Below are 20,612 nucleotides of genomic sequence, written 5' to 3' on the forward strand. Positions count from 1 at the left end.
ACTTACCAAATTCACCCATCAGGAAAAAGGAAACATAATGTGTTCCTTTGAAAATTCATATGTATGGCAATCACCTCAAAACCTGCTTAGGAGCCACGTAAAGACAGTGCCTCTTTTTGTTACTTCTTAGAACTCACAGTGCTGCTTTCCTTTTTAAGTGACTGTGTGTAGGCATACAGCTTGTTTGTGCTATTCTTATTGTTTAATAAATTTATCATTTGAGATATTGTACTTCATTTTATGTAATTATAAGTATACTCTAAAAGCCATGAGGAGGACTTTCGAAATATATTTTTTGAGGTCTTGATATTGCACTTCTGTAAATGTCCAAACCCAGCTGAGTCCTTCAAAGACTGGAACTTTTATCAGAGATGGCAGTGAGCCTAGGCTGTGGAATGGGAAGAAAAAGATATTTTCTGACATATGAGCTAAAATCACTAGTTAAAAACTCAGGCAGGTGATTTCCAGAGAGGCTACTACTGAAAGAAATTAGCCTGCTGCATCACCCCACAGATTTCTTTCAAGGGAGAAAAGTGTTTTTGCTTTCCATTCTTACTCTGATTTAAGGAGAGGATAGAGATGGACTTCTGATGAAGCTTGTTATAATTTCTGTAATTGTTGTCTTAGTTTCTGTCAAATTGCTGACTTGGATAAACCTCAGTTGAGTCTAGTTCTTAATAGGCCATGGCATAAACTTACTAACAGAGGCCCGAACCTGTGTGCAAGGGGCAGCTTAAGTGTGTTCTGTCGCTGGCTTTGACTTGTGGCTTTTATACCCACGATGCATAATCTGATAAGTATACCACTTGTAACAGCACATTTACCAATATATTAAAATGAAAAGGATCAGCTGCTGAAATCTATTATCAGGCTTTAAGCAAAAAGGTTGCCCTTACAATTATTAGGCCATATATTTTTGCTTCTGGAGCAAGATTCATATGTTAGTTCATGTCCAATAGACACAGTTTAATTTGTCCACATCAGTGAGATAAAGACACAGGATGTATTATACTTATCATCATCATCGTCATCATAGGCACCTGTGAGCACAGGAGTACTGTACAGGTTGTCTATAAACCCCTCTGAGGATAATAGCCATTTGTGTTCCTTTCCAGTACCTAACGTGGGACCTTGTCCCTAGTTAACACTTGCAGCATAGTCCTTCAATTCAGGAATGAATAAAGTTCAACCCAAAGTACACTTGTCACTTAAAAGCCAATACTGAGTAAAACAGGCTGTTGTGACATATTAATTAATGTTGAATAAAAGAGGAAAAGCATATCCTCTTTGATTCGGTGGTAACATGAAGATCTCTTTTTAATATTTTAATAATTTCCACTTTGAGGGGCTCTTTAGACAGTAGACTCCACCAGATGGAACCTTACCAGGACCTAGAGACAAGGCCAGGGCCCAGCAGGCAACTTGAGGGTGTCCCAGAGACAACAGCAGGTCAGGGTAGTGAGACGCTGGAGGCGCTTCAGGCCGCCCCAGGCAGCATCCGTGGGCCACAAGCTTTTGTCTAAGGTATATTCAGTGTCAGGCCAGTGGATGCAGATCTGCTAGGGAGGTCCAGCAGTGGTGACATAGTTATAGGACTCTAGTTCAGGGATACGAGAGGGTTTGGATCAAGGCAGAACCTTAATAAAAAAATAAAAGGACTGTAGCTGCCATTTATCAAGCAGTTGCTCTATACCCTGCCCTGTATTATCATACGAATATTCAGAGTAACCTCATGAGGAAGGTACCATGATTGTCTCCATGTTACCTAAGAGGAGATTAGCAACCATGAGGTAAAGGACTTGTTCAGATTTGCATAGCTGGTAAGACAGGATTTGTGCCCAAGCAGCTGGGCTCCAGGGTCTGCAAGCTTAATCCCCACCACTTCTCAGTTCAGTTAGATGAATGAGTTGAAAACCCTTATAGAGACCAAAGAAGAGTTCAAACAGTGATGGGAAACTAATTTTACCAGTAACATTCAGAGTTATTTGGGGAAATGGGTCTAAGTTTAGTGAATCAAGAGATTAAAATAATCCCCATCTGTGGCTTTTCAGAACTATACAAAATTTGTATCATTAGGAATAAGAGAATATGGTATAGTTAAGACATAATATAGAGTAGGAGGACAGCATAAATTTTGACAAAAGACTAGTGTAGAAAGTGAAAATGTTCTGTTTAGGAAATCAGTAAGGTGGCATTGTCCACAGCCTTTAGAAAATGAGACACTGAGAAGAATGAAATGGATTTGCCACATTTAATTTAGGCCACATCAAGACAATCAGTTTGGAGTCCTTAAGAAATAGATCATTTATGAAGAGAGGATTACTGTAACGTGGTGGGATATTTGGGTGAACTGATAACTTAAAATTCAGGTATCAGAAGAGAAGAACAAACATTAATCAAGTATTTCTCGAACACTTACTAAGGCCCTGTCTTAGCTTTAGGCATATATTACACAGCAAAACAAACACAAACCTTGTATACGTGGAACATAAGGCCGGTGAGTTAAAGATCACTTAAACATAAGTGGAAGATGTATCAATGCTGCTCCTCACAGAAAGACGGAAGTGCATCAGACAGGCACCGCCTCCAGAAATATACTAGAGCCAAAAGAGGCTGCAGTAAGAAGCGACAGCTCTCGATGTCACAGGAAATAAAGGAATATCAAGTCAGATGCGTTCTCACGTGAGAGCCTGGAGAATACAATGTCTGTGAATCAGTTGACAGAAGGAAGGCAGGCAAAAGAGACAGTTATATAGCTGTACTTTTTCAAATAACCATTTTTCACACAAAGTAGTAAAATTTCTTCAGCTCAAAGTGTATCAGAAGTGGTTGCTAAACTGCCTCATGAGCAGCTCTCTGGATAAGAGGCTGCATACATACAACTGAATCTTTTAGCAACAAATAGGCACTGGTGAATTGCCTTGGTAGAAAGTATTGTCTTCTTAAAGCCTATCTCCTGAAGAACAGTGTTATTTAATGGAAAAATCATTAGATGGGTAGATGAATATAAGATTGGTAGGTAGGTAGATAGATAGAAGGATATATTTTAGTGAAGATAGTAATTCTGGAAATTTGGGAGGATTTTTAAGACTTTCATAGACACAAAATTAAACGTATGAGCAGAAAAGAAAGAAATTCATTTTCTGGAAATGTGACAAGCCTTCAGTAAGTCCTTGTCACCATGGGTAGCTATGTCAAATAGTGATTTCTGCGTTTTCCTTGATTACAAAATCACAAGTATTTCACTTTCCACAGAATCATCTTTAAAAATAAAAGCTTAAAGACTATATCATAGCCGTTAATGTACATCTAGATACATTGCAAACTACATGACAAATTCCATAATTCATTTAGTCATTCCCCCCCGTTCCTTTATGAAGTACTTGGTGTATGTCAGGCTGCAGAGAAACAGTAGGGGATTGGTGACATCCCACTGTGGTTACAGTCTAGTTCTTTCAATCTACTTGAGAGTGTGTGCTGATAATTAATGTTAGAACTACATCAAGAAGCAGGGGTGTAGTACAGAGTAATTCTTTTGAACTTGCTCATATATGCACAGTGATAGAAATAGAACTTCCTCATCACACACTTACAGCGCATTCCTCAGCTAGAAAGTCCCCATGCCTGGGTCCATAAATTCAGGCATCCACCATGTGAAAAAGCAAAGCGGAATCAAAGCAAAAGTTGCTTATACCATATGCACCAAAGGACCTCCACCATATGTGGGAAAAAGCCTGACATGCAGGCTTTTCAGTTCATGCAAGATTTCATTTAGCTGAATTTTAGGAGCTTTGTTCATACCTTCTTTGGGAAAGAAGTGACTGAAAACACACCAAAGCACTGACTGATTAACTTCATATTGGAATATTGATACTTTCCACTAGAGGAAAGAAATTTTAAAAGACTGTTTCACTTCTTAAAAGCCAATATCCAGGGGGGGTGTAAGAATCAAATCATATAGAATAATAAAACTCATAGCTTGCTGTTTTATAATATTCATAAAGAGCAAAACATTTAAAGAAAGTAAAATGCACATGATTTCACTAAACATAAGATCCATGTTTGAGTTTACTGGCTAGTTACCATGTATGTGCACGGATAAATCAGTCTTGTGACTGATGCTGAAGATGATCATCACCTCTGCTGAATCAGGTCTTTAATCAACATCATGCTAATCTAGAAATCCTCGTGGTATGTTTGTGACATTTTTAAGAAGCAAAGATTAAATTACGCCTTTTTCATCAGTTTTCCCATGTTTTATTTGAATATCGGTAGTAAATATTTTTGAGTACTTTAGATTATTCTTAAAAAATAGCTACTGAATGGATTACCATTTGAAAATGAATGATTTTTATAGCTCAGAATCATATCTTTAAAAGCAAGGGATCAGGAAATCTAACCTGAAGCCCTTACTTCATCTTTTTGAACCTCCCTACCTCATTTAGAAAAAGAGCAATTTGAATTAGTTTATCTTCCAAGTCTCTTGCAATTCTGAAAGTGATTCCAGAAACTTGCCTCAGTACTTTGAGATGCTTGAACAGTTTCAAGAAAACCCCAAATCGTGATGAAAGAAGTTGCCATTGTATCCATATGGAAGTACAGAACAAAACTTGCAAACAGTTGCTGCTCATTACAGCTGATATGCTATAAATGGTTGTTGACAGTAAGACCAGATGTCGTGGAAAATCCTGCATCATTAGGAAGCAATGGGGTGGGGAAGGAACCTGTGTGTGAGAATGTCAGTAGAATCTATTTAAAAACCGATCTAAACAGTGATGCATTATAAGAATCTAGGGGTAATCTCAATGTGTAAGTATTAACATAATAGATTGCACTTACTTTAGAAATGCAGACATTTTTCAAGTCATGAGCATTCATTACAGATATTCAGTGTTCTGCACATTTGAAATGGCCAGCTGCACTGGACTGTAATAGCTGATCACTAATGCATATAATGTCCCTTACAGAGGACAAACCCCTGTGATAAAATCCAATGGGGTTTTATAACTTTATACATACTGTTATAAGATTTTAAAATATATATATTTGTAATGTTCATTTGCAAGGTGAAGAACTAGTTAATTAGCTTCAAAGGTCTGACTAGCCCAAATCCACATAGTTAATAAGAATCAGTCCCAGGACATAAATCCATGTCTTCCTTTTCTGTCTAGATCATAGTGCTGTGCCCCCATGTTCAAACATAGTTGTGTTGGAAGACTGGAGTTTCTGATCTCACCTTTCTGATTTGTTTTAGAAGGTCAGAATAGCAGAATATTAGCAATTAATAGTGTAATGGTGACCCTTCCTTAAGGAAGTAGCCACTAATTCGGTGAGAGATTCTATTTCAACTTTTGTGGAATATAACCACAAATTATCTTACTTTCTGTAGACATTCATAATCTAAATTTATCTACTTGCCAATGAACTTTTGTAGTGCAATATGTTCTTAAGTTGGAAGCTATCTGAATGGTAGCAATTAAAATCAGGATAAATGTGTACTGCCCTGGTTTAAATGCTGCTTTAGAAAATCTTGGTGATTAAGTCTCCTGTATCCTTGCAGAACATGATAAAAAGATTATTCAAACAAACATATTCCAAAGAGTTGACTATAAATCAAAAGTATGTGATATTTTTAATGTTTCTTTGATGCTGGCCATTATTGGAAGCAATCTTACGATAAAATATTTTATAAAGCAGTAATAAAGGCAGTAATAATCCTCATTTTTTCAGTTTGTATTCCATAATTCTATATTTTAGGTTTGCCTAAAAGATATGCTTAAACATGAAGTCATTTCAGTCTATTAATATTTGAATCTATACAGTAACCTTGAAATAGCCATGCCTTTTCCTGTGCATAACTGCAGCTGAACAGTCTTCTTGGGTGTAAGGTGAAACACTGATCCAGATGGACTTATTATTTCCTGGATAAGTCACAGGGCACTACAGAGAGGTCTTAGAGATCACCTCTAGGCATGAGTATTTGCCTCAGTCATTCCGAGACTGGGCATCAGGAAACTCCAAGGCGCTCCCTTTCTTCTGCATTGGCAGATACTTGGTGTACAAGGGCACAGTGCACCCAGCACTGCCCAGAACTTTTTGATTTATTGATAAGAATAAAAGCACGTTGAATTGTTTATAAGTTTATTCATTGATGGCACTGGCATTTGGTCAACAAACTTAAATACCACTTGAAATTGAAAAGACCTAAAATGATTGCGATTTCTAAAGCAATTGGAACTCTTTCCCTAAATGAGTCTGTGCTTGACAAATTAAGACAAATGGGTATTAGCAGAGATCTCTGATGTCTCAATGCTTTTGAATATGATGGTCACAGAGAAATAAACTATTACTTATTGTTTGTGTTTTCTTCCAAGGTATTTATTCCATGAATTAATAGCTGGCAATCACTTCTTGATTAAATGAGAAGGTACATAAATGCAGTGACCATATGTTTTAGGTGTGAAAATAAAATGTTAAATATTAATCATATAGCATACTATAGTGTTAAATATTAATCATATAGATACTATAGTGTAGTGACAGATAAACAAGAATTCCAAGTAATTTCGAATGTTAGATTTTATTGAAAGTTATTTTAGCATGGAGATCTTTCATATTCTTAAGACATGTTCATCCCAACATCCAAATTAAGTTTTCATGTTTTTAGCGTTTAGGTAGAAACCCTGTCAGCCCTAAAACATTATAAAGTTTTCCTTAAAATTACCATTTGTCATAACAGTGGTGAATCTGATGGCAGTGAGCAGCAGTAGCCCGAAGAAGTCTGGTACTCGATTAAAACTTACTTGCCTACACTTCAGTTCTTGTAGACTTAAGCTAATTTCTTCTGAGCTCTGGTTATGAGTCTTTGCTAATTTGCATGGCTGGCTTAATTAATAAGTTAAATATTGGTTTAGGCTGTGTTTACACAAGGTCAAAACAACAACAGAATTGACTAATTCAGTAAGGAAAAAAAGTAGCAAATTTCATGAAAAAAAAAACAAATCAGTTGTTTGTTAACATAAAAACAAAATCAATTTGATTAACAGAATGTTTAAATGTTTCAGACAGTTGTTTTGGCATTTGGAGAGTCCATTGTTTCCCAACTTTTTTCAGTCTGAGACACCTCTAAATTTGCTGAGTTTTAGCCCAAGGTTAGAAGATGTTGAACCACTCTCCCAAATACACGTACCAATCCAGACAGACATTCATCCGGATACCTAAGGATCTAAGGATGATAGATTTACATTATGCATTAATCAGCCTCCTTTTTCTGACCAGCTTTTCCCTTCATTTCTTAAAACCCACAAAGGCTGTCCAGGGAAAGTCAAGAATTTGTCATGGTACTTATTTTCAAAGTACCAATGTGTCTCAATGACCCAGTTGGGAAACAGTGGTGTAGACACAGCCTTATTCCAGGATTGAGTTATCAGTCCTTGAGTGTCCTTGAGTAATGATAAATACCTGAGAAAATTAAAATGTGTCTCTCTTATAGTATTCTGAGATGTGAAAATAAATATATAAGTAATATTTTAATCACACTTTGAAGACATATACATTATGTTTTTAAAAACTAGCTTATGAAAAAAAAAGCCAACTATAACATTTGGCACATAAGAGTAGACTCTTTCTGCCTTTAAGAATAAACAGATTCTTAAAGACAGCAATTTTAATACATAATCAGAATAAGACTCCAAAATTTGTACAGAAAATGTTTGGAAACAGTGAGGAATGAAAATCACTACATTTGGGTCCAAACTCTTGAAGTCAACTAGGATTTAATTTGCACAGTTTCATTTGCCAAATGTCTGTAGATTGGTCCAACTCTTGTTATCATTTTGCCAAGTTCCCTTCTGCTGAAAAATGTCTGTGCTCTGAAAGGCTTCTAAGCCAATGTCCGTGGCCAAGTCTGGACCTCAAGCAGCACTTGGAAGCATGTGAGCAGGTCAAGACAGGTGCTCCCATTCATTTGCACTCTCCCCAAGTGTATCCTCTCTTCAACCCAGTATCTCTCCAGGACGTACATGCATCTGTCCGAAGCCTGCACACATGATCGCTTGTAATCATTTTCTAACCGTATTTTCCCTGGGATTTAGGAATGACAGTCTCCGGGAGAGAGGACAGTGCATGACTTTTTTTTTTTTTTCTCCTAATCTTACAAAATGTTAGTTTTGAAGAGTCACTTAAAATAGATTCTCACATCAGTCTCTCTTTTCTTTCTAAATAAAGCCTGAGAATTTGCTTTTAGCTAGCAAATCCAAGGGAGCAGCTGTGAAGCTCGCCGACTTTGGCTTAGCCATAGAAGTCCAAGGAGACCAGCAGGCGTGGTTTGGTGAGTAGGGCCTCTCCCCGTCATGCTGTTTTCACTCTCTGGGCTGCGGTCCCATCCCACTTACAAGCCACAACAAAACGGAAATGTTCATTCTGACAACTTGGCTAGCCTTAAGATAGTGGACTTTTATAAGTACCTAATTTTAGTGACATTAAAAAAGTATAAGTTAAAAAATAAGGGAAAATATAATAGAAGAGCAGTAACACAGACTTTTTTTCTTAAAGAACTGATGAAAAATGGGTGCTGTATTAATTAATAGGAGGATTGTAGTATTCAAAGAGTATTGGAGAGAAAATTGATTGTCCAAATACAGCCTCACTTGATGCTGAAATCTCCTATGTAACTAGGTACATATTTGTACAATATTTTGCATATTTTGTGATTAGCAATATTAAGTTTTAAAAACATTACAAAGTATATAGAGAGAAATTTACATAATACATGGTATTATGTATCTATATATGTGTGTGTGAGTTTCATCAAAGTGCCAGTTTCTGCTCTACAATTTTGAAATTTCTATATGACGAAATTTCTGTTTCCTTGCAAGTAAGGACAAGATTAACTCTAAACAAATTTAAATTATATATAGTATTAAATATTTCTGGATTATAGTATTTCAAGTTTATGAATTGTTTTGATAAATAAATTATTGTACCCACTGAATTTCTCATGCTTCTTTTTCTGCCATTTCCGAGTATTAATCCATTTTTCAGGTGGTGTCCTAAAATATAACCTCTCCACAAGCTTCAACCTTACTTCTGTTCTCACTTCCAGTGTATTGAGATTAGAATTGGAATATAGTTGATGTGGCTCAGAGGGTAAAGTGTCTGCCTGCAATGTAGGAGACACGGGTTCGATCCCTGGGTCAGGAAGATCCCCTGGAGCAGGAAATGACAACCCACTCCAGTACTCTTGCATGGAAAATCACATGGACAGAGAAGCCTTGTAGGCTGCAGTCCATTGGGTCGCAAAGAGTCAGACACTACTGAGTGCCTTTACTTTCACTTTCACTTTCATAGTTGATTTAAAATATTGTATTAGTTTCAGATGTACAGCAAAGTGAACCAACTATACGTATATGTATATCCACTCTTTTTTTAGATGCTCTTCCCCTATAGGCCATTACAGAATATTGAGTAGAGTTCCTTGTGCTATACAGTAGGTCCTTACTAGTTATCTATTTTATAAATAGCAGTGTGTATGTGCGTGCATGCTAAGTCACCTCAGTCAGGTCTGACTCTTTGTGACCCCATGGACTGTAGCCTGCCAGGCTCCTCTGGCCATGGGATTCTCCAGGCAAGAATACTGGAGTGGGTTGCTCTGCCCTCCTCCCGGGGATCTTCCTGACCCAAGGGTCAAACCCCTGTCTCTTATGTCTCCTGCATTTGCAGGCAGATTCTTTACCACTAGCGCCACAGTCGTGTGTATATATCACACTACTTTACCCCCAATTTATGTTTGTTTTCTACGTCTGTGACTCCTCTTTTGTAAAAAAGTTCATTTGTACCTTTTAGACTACACATAGAAGCTATATCATATGATATTTGTCTTTGTCTGACTCACTTCACCCAATATGACAGTCTCTAGGTCCATCGATGTTGTGGCCAGTGGCAAAATGCCCTTCAGTTTGAATTGCTTAGCCTCTAAACAATAACAACAAATAGAAAGAGAGCTCAAGAAATGCTTAATTCTTTTGTTTTCTATACAAGTAGTTTTCTGTATCGCTAAACCTACAGATATACTGCAAAGTACACAGATCTCCCAGGATTCACCATCTCTCTCTCATCTGCCCCAGCCACTTAACGGGAGTGGCTGGTGGGGCAGCCTTATCCACCTCCTCTGAAGGCAGCCTAATTCAGGATGTCATTTTGTGCAGCCGGTCCTGTTTCAGTGGTGCCTGACCATTATCCTTGTCTCTAATACCTCTGTTGAATACTGCCTTTTACATTAAGGTTGTCCTTACTTACCAGGTGAACTTAATACCTCCAAATTTGTCATTTGTTGTGTCATATTTTGTCATATAACTGGACAAAGCTATTCCATTAACTGCAAACTGAAAAGGGGTAGGACCTAGAATTAGTGCTGTAAATTTGAGATTCAGAGACATCATTTTATCCTAGTAAGGAGCGTAATTGACCCTGATAAAGAACATACAGTTACAGGAGTTGGGGTCCAATAGGAAGTAGTGGGGCTATCACAGAGATGGGCAGAGCAAATCACTGGAGATATAGAAATGAATTAGAAGGTCCTGACCTTCAAAATACTCATACTTGCGTATCAATAAGTATTTAGCAGGCAGCATGGGAGCACCTTTAACAGAAGCAAGTGTAAGGGGCTCTGGAGCACAAGAGAAGAAAAATTGTGGAAATTTCAGTGACTGGGACAAGGCTTCCCCCTTTCTGGTGGCTGAATGGGAGTTTTATTCACTGGCATGCAAGGAGATAAAGGCATTCCAGACAGAGGGATCAACACATTCAAAATTTCAGAAGCATAAAACAATTTTTTTTCTATTTCAGGAATAACAATAAGGTTGATTACAGCTAAAGTAGAAGGTATACTAAGATGGGGAGCTGATGAAGTAGGAAAGGATTTTATGTTCTTGTGAAGGATTTAGCATTTATCTTAGAGGTTTCAGGAATCTGGTGAAAATTTTAGAGCAGAGGAGGATATAAGTGGGTTTCTGTTAAGTAAGGATTTGGTAGGAGGGTGGCTTTAAGGATAGCCTTCAGGCAAGGGGCCAGTTAAGATAAGGCAGGCGTTCAAAGTACGCATGAGGACAGCTTGAGCTAAGGAGTGCACAGGAGCAAGCAAGCGCCAGGTGACAAGCAGAAAGGACAGGAACCCTGAATTTTAAGGGAATCTGTGTAGAGGAAGTCAGAATCCTGCAAGTTGGGTTCCAAGACAGAACTCTAGTCATTTCTAGAACAAAGCAGGACCCCACTTTACAAGATACCAAAAAAGGGACTTAGGCTCAGGGATGTGATTGCCAGAACTATGTACAAGATGATAATTGGATATCGGGAATAAGCCAGAAGCCTTATTACGGAGCCAAGGATCAAATTTAACACTGACAACTTGGATGATGCTTATAAAAGTATTGAAGTTGAGCTCCTGAAATCTCACTTGTTTGGGTGAGATTTCATCTCTTCTGCTAGATCACAAGCTGTTTGAAGGACTGTGTGTAGTACAAAGTTTCTGCTTTTTGAATTAAAATACTGCAGCTGATATCCTGGCTCTGATTCTTAACAACTGCATAATATTAGGCAAGTCGCTTTAACTCTGTGAGGTCAGTGTCCTTTTTGCAGATGGAAATAATAAACACTCTTTCATGAGGCTGTTATGAGACGAGTAAAGTAGACCATTGGAATATGCCTGGGTTTTCAAAGCTATTCAGTAAGTTTTCAAAACTGTCTTGGAATGAAACATGTCACAGAACCAGCCTACACAGTAAAAGTTGTTGAGTGAATAACTAAATATCAGGCTAGTGAAAGCAATAGCATCCATATAAAAGTATACAAATTTTCAAATTGTGATAATTCAGTTCTCAAGGCAAGCTGGTCTCAGAGAAACAATGACAGATGGGAAGTAAAATTCCCACTTTTTCTTCAGTATGGTGATAACCAGCTAAGTTCCTACTAAGATGCCTATTAGGGTAATGACTTTTAAAAGATGCATTTTAAGGTCTAAGAAAATCCATCATTTTAAAAGTATAAAAAAACATAGTTTCTAAGCTTGGGAGAATACTTTTTTTTTAGCTTTCTTTTAAAGTTTGTTTGTTTGTTTTTTAATGGGTTGCAAAGAGTCAGCCATAACTGAGCAACTGAACACATTCAACTCAAATTAAGTGAACGACATGTGATGTACTGCCTTTCTTTTGGGGATATTGCCTGATATATTTTAGGTTTTAGGAGGAAAGGCATGTTTTAGTATGAATGATTTGTTTTGATAGTTATTCAGTTTTCTGCCATAGTCTCATGTATTTGACTGATTAATTTTACATTTTAAAAGATGTAAAGGTTTTGAGTAGGGAAACGTTTATTTTAATAAGGAAAAAGCAGAACTCTTTCTTCATTACGTGTAATGCCAGAGTTTTGAGCTTTTACAGAGTTTTGTTTTAATAAGTTTGAGGTCTACTCCAAATAAGAAAAATTATTCAAGCCACTCTAGAAGCTCTCTTGTGTTCGGTTATTTTTTCCCGTATTTTCAAGTTCAGATACCTGTTTTGCCCATGTGACTTCTTCGGTCTTTTTTGTATAGAGCCAAAAAGGCTAGAAGTAGTAGCACCCTGTAACACTCGTGTGAGGTAAACTAGGAGATTTACCAAAGAGAACAATCTGTTTCTCCCGTGGGATTGGAAATGCTGTTTGCAATCCATTTCTTTCTTTTTTTTTCTTTTTTTTTTTTTTGCTACTAGGAAAAAAGGATAACTACCATGATCTATTTCTTATGGAAGAATTATTTTGCTTGGTTGCTATTATGTTATTATGTCTGTTGTTTAAATATTAAGGGTTTTTTAACAGCAGTATGTTGCAGTGGATTCTGTATGTAAGTAATTCTGTTTTCTCTTTGATCCTTTCTGGTATTCCTACTGGTTTTTCAGAATGAGAAACATACCCTGTCTCTAAAGAAGGCAAGCTCCCATTAAATTCCCGTTGATAGTATATATCATAATAAACTAGATTTTTAGGAGTTCAGTCTCATGCTAAAGAAAATCTAGTTTGTCTTACCCTCAGTGTTTCTGTATTCATGAGAACACATTGTAAAGTGCACTGTTTTAACATCTGTGCGTTGTAGATGTAGGCTGCACTATTCTTAAGGGTAAGGACCCCTAACTGCTCAAATGATAGTTGTGCCAAATAGGAGCAAGTGTCTCTTAGCATTTTAGTCTCCAGACGAGGTTTGTAATAATTTACACTTAGGATTATCACTTCATTTCTTGCACAGTGGTTATTTCTTTATCTTTTCTACCTCAATGAAGTGTTAACATTTCCTGCTCCAGGCATGTATTCTACCGAGTTATTTAAGACATACATTAAAGTTTACCAATTCTAGATAGGAGGTTACAGATTGCATATAAAAGGGTAGTCAAAATTCAGAGAAAGAAAGGACCACTGAGAACTGTAGGAGATGGAAGTAATTTAGAGTCACCGTATATTAGAGAAAAAGTACTCCCTCCCACACATACACCAAAAAAATCGAGGGTTCAAGAAACAGAAAAAGCATCGTTAAGGGTGAAAATGGAAAGTTTATTTTCAAGAAATCTTAAAGAGATTTTTTAGGTTAAGCGCTCAGAAGTAGAAAGATATTATGTTGACTGAATGAAGGGGAAGTGGTAGGTAGGACCAGATGACAAAGTATCTTAAAATGCCAGGTGGGACCTCAGTCTTTAATCTGGTCTTTGGAGTCTGTTTCCCACTGGATTCCCCTTGTGTCTCAACATTGGGAGGAGATGGAAAGGAATGGTCAGAATGAGAGAGCAGATATGGCAGTGAGAAACCCTGGAAAGCTCTTGGAAACTAGTGTGCCTGTCTCTACCTTAGGATAGCGACCTTCCACATTACTCCTTCAGGTAATCCTTCAACTTCAGCCAGGGGAACCAGCACTGTTGCTCAATAATTCTTTCCAGCTCACAACTACCAAACAAACATTTCTATCAAATAAAGTTTGAGGTAGAGGTGGATCCACTGTGGTCCATGTACAGTTTAAACTATAACATACAGGTCTTTTCTTGAAGTTCTTTCTCACTGTCCTCCTCATCCTCCTCTAAAGCAAACAGAGGAGAGGACAGGCAGTGAAAATGGGGGGAAAAGTGAAATCCAAAATCCTTTGCCTCAAAATGTAATTTTGTTGTAACTGTGTTATTACATATATGTTTGTTTCTAAGTACAGATTTGTTTTGGAGGTGGGGAAAAGCTCCTTTCTTGGATGCTTTGCATCCCAGTAAATACATAATGTGCTTCATCACTGATTTGTAGTCAGAGGAATTCCTGATTCCATATCCTTTTAAAGAACACTTTCCAATTTCTGTATGCATTTAAAGAAAATTTCCAAATAGCAATAGCTATTTTTGGTAATTTTTAAAGTAAATATTTTTTATTTGAAAACCATTATTTTTATAAATAAGTATTTTACTCTAGATGCTAGCTATTAATTATCATTTAAGTATACCTTCTTGGAAGTACTGATTTATCTAATAGGAAACTTTCTTTAGCCATCTAGTTTTGCATACCTAATCTTTTAAAAATCTAGCTGATACTTGTTCAGTAGTGACTCATCTAAATATTCCTGAGTCTTCTCTTCAGTTGCCACTTATAAGTACACAGTGATTATTTATTAGTACAGAGTGAACTCTTTGATATATTATGAGTGCATTTCTTCTCCTAGTGAGTTCTTCAGTTACTCTCAGCCCCATCCCTCTCCCATAGACTACCTCACTGTCAAAAGTATTTACTGAAAATTTGCTTTAAATTTATCCCCAGGATCTATGTTTTGGGTCCTTATACTTTGTAGATAAGTGTTAGTCACTCAGTCATATCAACTCTTTGCAACCACATGGGCTGTAGCCTACCAGGCTCCTCTGTTCATGGGATTCTCCAGCAAGAATATTGGAGTGAGTAGCCATTCCCTTCTCCAGGGGCTCTTCCTGATCCAGGGATCGGAAATAGGTCTCCTGCATTGCAGGCAGTTTCTTTACCATCTGAGCCACCAGGCAGTCCCCACTTTATAGGTAAATATTCCTCATAATAATGCTTCCCTGGTGGCTTAGCGATAAAGAATCCTCCTGCAATGTGAGAGACACAGGTTCGATCCCTGGGTCAGGAAGAGCCCCTAGAGAAGGAAATGGCAACACACACCAGTATTCTTGCTTGGGAAATCCCATGGACGGAAGAGCCTGGCGGGCTACAGTCTGTGGGGTCTCAAAGAATCAGACATGACTTAGCAACTCAACAACAGCAACAACCTCTCATAATATATTATGTAGGCATCATGATAAGTATCACCTTCTGCAGTTTTCTCCTGATTTCTTCCCAGATATAGGGTAGCATGTTCTGACCCTCTCACAGGTTTAGTTTTAACTTCCACATGAACAGGAATCAGAACTGCTGACCAAGTAGTCTGAAGTATATACACTGACTGTGCAGCACCGTAGAAAGGTTTTTCTATCTGTGTGTGTGTGTGGTGGGGTGGGGGTGGGGGGGGTTGAGGTGGGGGAGGGGAGATGTGTTTCTTCTAATTAGCTACAATGTGGGACAGATTGATGTTAAGACTGCTACAGAGAGAAACTCATCCAGGTTATTTTATTTCCCTCAGAGCCTTGTCTTATCTTGACAAGCAGATCAACAGATACAGAGGCCCAAAGAAGTTTTTCTTCCTTCCTTTGCCATTTCATATTGGTTTTGCCAAGTTGGTTTTCATTCATTAACATCTGTTTTCTGTAGGTTTTGCTGGTACACCTGGATATCTTTCTCCAGAAGTTTTACGTAAAGATCCTTATGGAAAGCCAGTGGATATGTGGGCGTGCGGTAAGGAATCATCTTCATGCAAATTTTGCAGTGCACCACTATTGTTATAATGAAAATAGTATCTGTCAAATCTGAGGTTGATGCTCTCTAGCAATCAACTTAAGAGTTACGTTCTCAGACTTTAGCCTACAACAGAGTCGCCTGGAGAGCCTGTTAGAGCAGATTGCTGTTTTCTGATTCAGTAGGTCTGGGACAGGAGTGTTTGCATGTTTAACAAGTTCCCAGGTGATGCTGAAGCCTGAGGCCCAGGAGGCACTTTGAGATAGCGCCATACAGTGTCCCCCACAGAGGGCGTGGGGTTTATGCTCCCATCCTCTCACCTCCTCCAGGGAGCCCTGACCACCGCTGTCCTGTCTGCAACACAAGGTACTCAGCAGGGACTAGGAGAAAAAGAGTGACTCTTGGAAAAGCGTGAAATTGCCCTGTGGGGACTGGGCTCTGGTTTAGGCCTGGCCTTTAGCAACAAGCTCTAATCAAAACATAGCCTGTGTAGGCTCAAAGAATGGGGAGAGTTTCCACCACAGCTTTTAAAGCAGAATTTCTGTGTCAACACACACTTCAAGTTGGTGGGAGAGTGATATAAAAGGGGTACTTTGGGGTATTCTGAAACATTTTCTGCTGAAGTTACTGGGCAGGAGCTAACCCTCTAGGCTTCTGACACTGTATCATTAGCACAACCAACAACTTGGTGCGTGATCTCCAGCTGGGTGTGTCTTGGCTTTTAGTCACTTCCACGCCTAAGAAGGCAGATGTGAGACAGCACAGCATTTAGAATCACAGTGCCCGAATTCAAGTCTGCTCTGCACTGGCTGACCCTACCTCCTCAGCAGCACTGAGCTGGCTTCTTTACCTGTCCAGTAGAAATATTCACCTTCACAGAACTGTATACTGCCCCAGCACTCTTGCCTGGAGAATCCCAGAGCCAGGGGAGCCTGGTGGTCTGCAGTCCATGGGGTCACACAGAGTCGGACACGACTGAGCGACTTCACTTTCACTTTTCACTTTCAGGCATTGGAGAGGGAAATGGCAACCCACTCCAGTGTTCTTGCCTGGAGAATCCCAGGGATGGAGGAGCCTGGTGGGCTGCCATCTATGGGGTGACACAGAGTCGGACACGACTGAGCGACTTCACTTTCACTTTACTCGGAGAAGGCAATGGCAACCCACTCCAGTACTCTTGCTTGGAGAATCCCATGGATGGAGGAGTCTGGTGGGCTGCAGTCCATGGGGTTGCTAAGAGTCGGACACAACTGAGCAACTTTACTTTCACTGTTCACTTTCATGCATTGGAGAAGGAAATGGCAACCCACTCCAGTGTTCTTGCCTGGAGAATCTCAGGGACAGGGGAGCCTGGTGGGCTGCCGTCTATGGGGTCGCACAGAGTCGGACACAACTGAAGCAACTTAGCAGCAGCACAGAACTGTATGAGGGTCAAATAGGGTTTTTAGAGTTTGTAAAGCAATTTGAAATGCAAACAGCTATTATTACTCTAAAAAGTTGGAATTGTCACTTAAAGGGTAGTATCTTAGGTGAGCTCCAAGCTCTGTCTTCCTCCCTGAGACTGTTTCCTAAGCAGGAGCTCTAAAATCCTTCTGATGAGGGCATTGCCACAAAATGCTGTTGTTCAAGTCTACATGTTAATGGCAGATAACTCAAAATATTTTGTTTGCAAGAAATCAGCCTCCATCACAGATCTGTTAAGAGACTGACAGAGGTGGATGGGTTTTATTGGGGCGGGGGAGCTAGAGCGGCACCCAGCACTGAAGAGAGGGTGTGGTACAGACAGGTCCGGACCAGAGTGAGTCCCGGTATCTCAGCTTCCGCTTTTAAAACGGTGATGATAGTGGTACTTGCCTCCTAGAACTACCAAGAGGAATTTTTACACATACACATCTCATGAATTACTCTAGAAACTCAGAGCCACAGGGCATTTTTCAGATTTCAGCTCGTTTTCCCATGGGTAGAGTTATCTTCCATTTTGCTCAGTTCTCTCCTTACCTTTTCTTTTTACATGTTTTTTTAATTTTTTACTAACAGCCTAATCCCTTTGTGACAAGACTGCCCTATTTAGGGCCACCAACCCTTATTTTTTCTAGAAATTTTGGCATCCTTTAATTGCATGCTGAAAAATGTCCTTGGGATCACATAGTTAACTGCAGAAGTGTCTTAGAGATTATAGTGTCACATGTTTGGGGAAAATTACCCAACCACATACACACACACACACACACTGCTCACTACCTGGAACATAATAAGAGATTTTTATGCCTTTTGTTACATTTCTGGGTCTCTGCTGTTTGGAATAGTTTTATCATTTTATTATATGTCTTGAAGGTTACATTAAATTCACTTTACTTACAAGATGGTACACCTTTTCTCATTCCCATTGTAATAGGCACCAAAGTAATATACACTTTATTTACTGCTTTTAGGTAATGGCGGATCTTGAGAGAATCTCTTTTTCAACCATCTCTGAACACTAGCTCTTAATAACTACTTGTTTGCAAAGGTAGACATTGGATAGTATGGTAAAAAAAAAAAAAATGAGATAACCCAGATAAGAAAGGAAATACAGAATAAGCCATTTAGCAAAATGGCAAGTAATCTTTGTGAATCAAACTCTATAAGTACTCAACCATAGTTGCCTTTGGGCAATTGACATAGAACAGAGTGAAGTACAATTTTGGTATAATGGCTTAAAGAAATCTGTGCATTTTTTTCATTGGAAACTTACAATAATCCATACACAGAAAATTTAAAATACTTATCCCCACTGCTTTAATGATCTCATGCAGAATATAGCCTGACTTGTATCTGGGCTTTGAAAGCTACTAGTCCATTACTGGAGAGTAAATGAGAGACATTAATGAAGCGAGAATATAGTCCTGTGTTCTGCCATTAGCAACAGTAAGTTGATTTAGATCGTTTTCTTGCTTATATAGCTATTCCCATAATTCCATAGTTGGGTGAGCAAATGTTGTTTATAGATATCACTGAATGACTGGTTTTTAACTGAACTTCCTTCTACATCTTAGTTTTAAAAAATAATAAATGTAAGTCTGAAAACATAGTGGAAACACAGCTTGTCTTGTTACTTCTCTACCTGCATTTAGATATCAGAACAGTTATGAGTAGTAACAAACTAGTGGCTGTCCCAGAATATATTGTAACTTGTAACAAACCTTTGAAATCTTAGGAGGATGTGTTCCTTGTTTTCTTTCATGGCCAGATTAGGTCCAGCAGTTGTGTGATTTCTCAGCCTTAGCCTTTCCATATTTCAGCTGGAATAAGTCAGCATCAAGCAATTTCTAAGAAAGTATTTGCCATTTTAAAATCTCAAGCCTGCTGGAGCATGTGTTCCTTTCACCAGTTCTGTGGCTCTTACACTGGACCATCCAGCTGTGCCTCACATTTAGAAGGCTCTTTACCTTCATCCCTTACAACCCACGTCTTCATTAGTCTTCAACCCTTGGAGCTTTCTTCCCATAATCTCTACCTACATTCTCTTATTCTGAACTGACATACTTTCAAATACTTCTCTAGATATAGTATTTATTTATTTCCCTGACTTGACATTTTTCAAACTGTGGATCACAGACCACATGCTTCAAGGTGACCTACCTGAGTGCTTATGAAAAATACAGTTTTCTGGGACCCACCCATGAAACCACTGAATAAGATTCTCTGTGATGAAGTTCAGGAATTTGCATTTCCACAAACTTTCTGGCACACCACCATTGGGCTGCATAACACAGCTAGTTGCGAATTCCTTTAGGGCAGCAGATTTAGGATTCTTACACGGTAGAGCACAAATTGCAAACAGGTGATCTCCAGCTGTATTGGCCAGACACTTGGACCATTTATGGGGGAGTGGGGATTGGCATTTATCTTTAAATTTATACAATAAATAATATAATTATCAGGAGATTTCTTTGGAAATTATCAGTTTCTGGCTTCCCTAAAGTAATTGAAAGAACAAATAGCAAGATGCTTGTGTTCTTACATGGCTGCTGTACTGCCAGACAGATGGACAAAGGCTCTCCCTGGCACCCTCCCTCCCTCCTGCCCGGCAGGCATGGGCATTCACCTTAGCCTGATGCCAGAGAACCTGTCAGTTTGCCAGCCCTACCACATGGTAGAAATAGTTTTCATCATCTGAAAAATAATTTGCTAACTTGTTGGCCTTGATCTTTTAGATCTTTGTTCTACCCATCATTGGCCCCTTAGGTCCCCCCTATTTGAATCGTATTTTGGTTTTGGGTTTGCATAAGGGATAAAAGGAAGCTGTTCTATCCCTCACTAGTTAATTTCCAAACTCCACCTGCATTTTGCACATAAGCTCGTGGTGTGCCCTTTACTTTTTGAGAATTTGAAATGGGTACTTGTTAGACTGCTCCATTAACTTCCCACTGACTTCTCAAGAGTTTCTCAGCATTGCTGCTTCACCTTTTTTTCATAAGAACAGCCTTTAGAATGTTTTGATCATTGATGTGATTATAAGCTGTAGCTTTTATTAAAATCAGTTTTGAATGTTCTTGATAATATAGTCTTTCTACCTAATCAGTAATCAGTGCTTCTCAACTCTTATTAATCAAACATCTCTTAGCATATTCCAAGCACAAACGTGTACGTAAGATAATGAAAACTTGTTTTAACTTTCATTTTTAAAAAATGTTATATGAAGTAGACTGTGTCAAATAGTTTAGCTTTTATGGAAAATTTGTTACAGAAAATTCTCTCTACAAAAGTAGAGAGGATAA

The 20,612-nt window shown here is 38.5% G+C and overlaps 1 protein-coding gene across 20 annotated transcripts in view; it reads left to right on the plus strand.

The window, feature by feature from the left end:
- The window catches only part of CAMK2D (calcium/calmodulin dependent protein kinase II delta), a 315,281-nt gene that overhangs the window by 238,768 nt on the left and 55,901 nt on the right, over positions 1–20,612 (plus strand). For all 20 annotated transcript variants that reach the window (XM_040237414.1, XM_040237411.1, XM_040237427.1 and 17 more), the window contains exons 7-8: positions 8,227–8,329; positions 15,769–15,852. In XM_040237414.1, coding sequence (XP_040093348.1) covers positions 8,227–8,329; positions 15,769–15,852 — 187 coding nt within the window. The remainder of the gene's footprint in view (positions 1–8,226; positions 8,330–15,768; positions 15,853–20,612) is intronic.

This window comes from Oryx dammah, unplaced genomic scaffold, assembly GCF_014754425.2.
Source record: "Oryx dammah isolate SB20612 unplaced genomic scaffold, SCBI_Odam_1.1 HiC_scaffold_3, whole genome shotgun sequence".
Taxonomy (NCBI): domain Eukaryota; kingdom Metazoa; phylum Chordata; class Mammalia; order Artiodactyla; family Bovidae; genus Oryx; species Oryx dammah.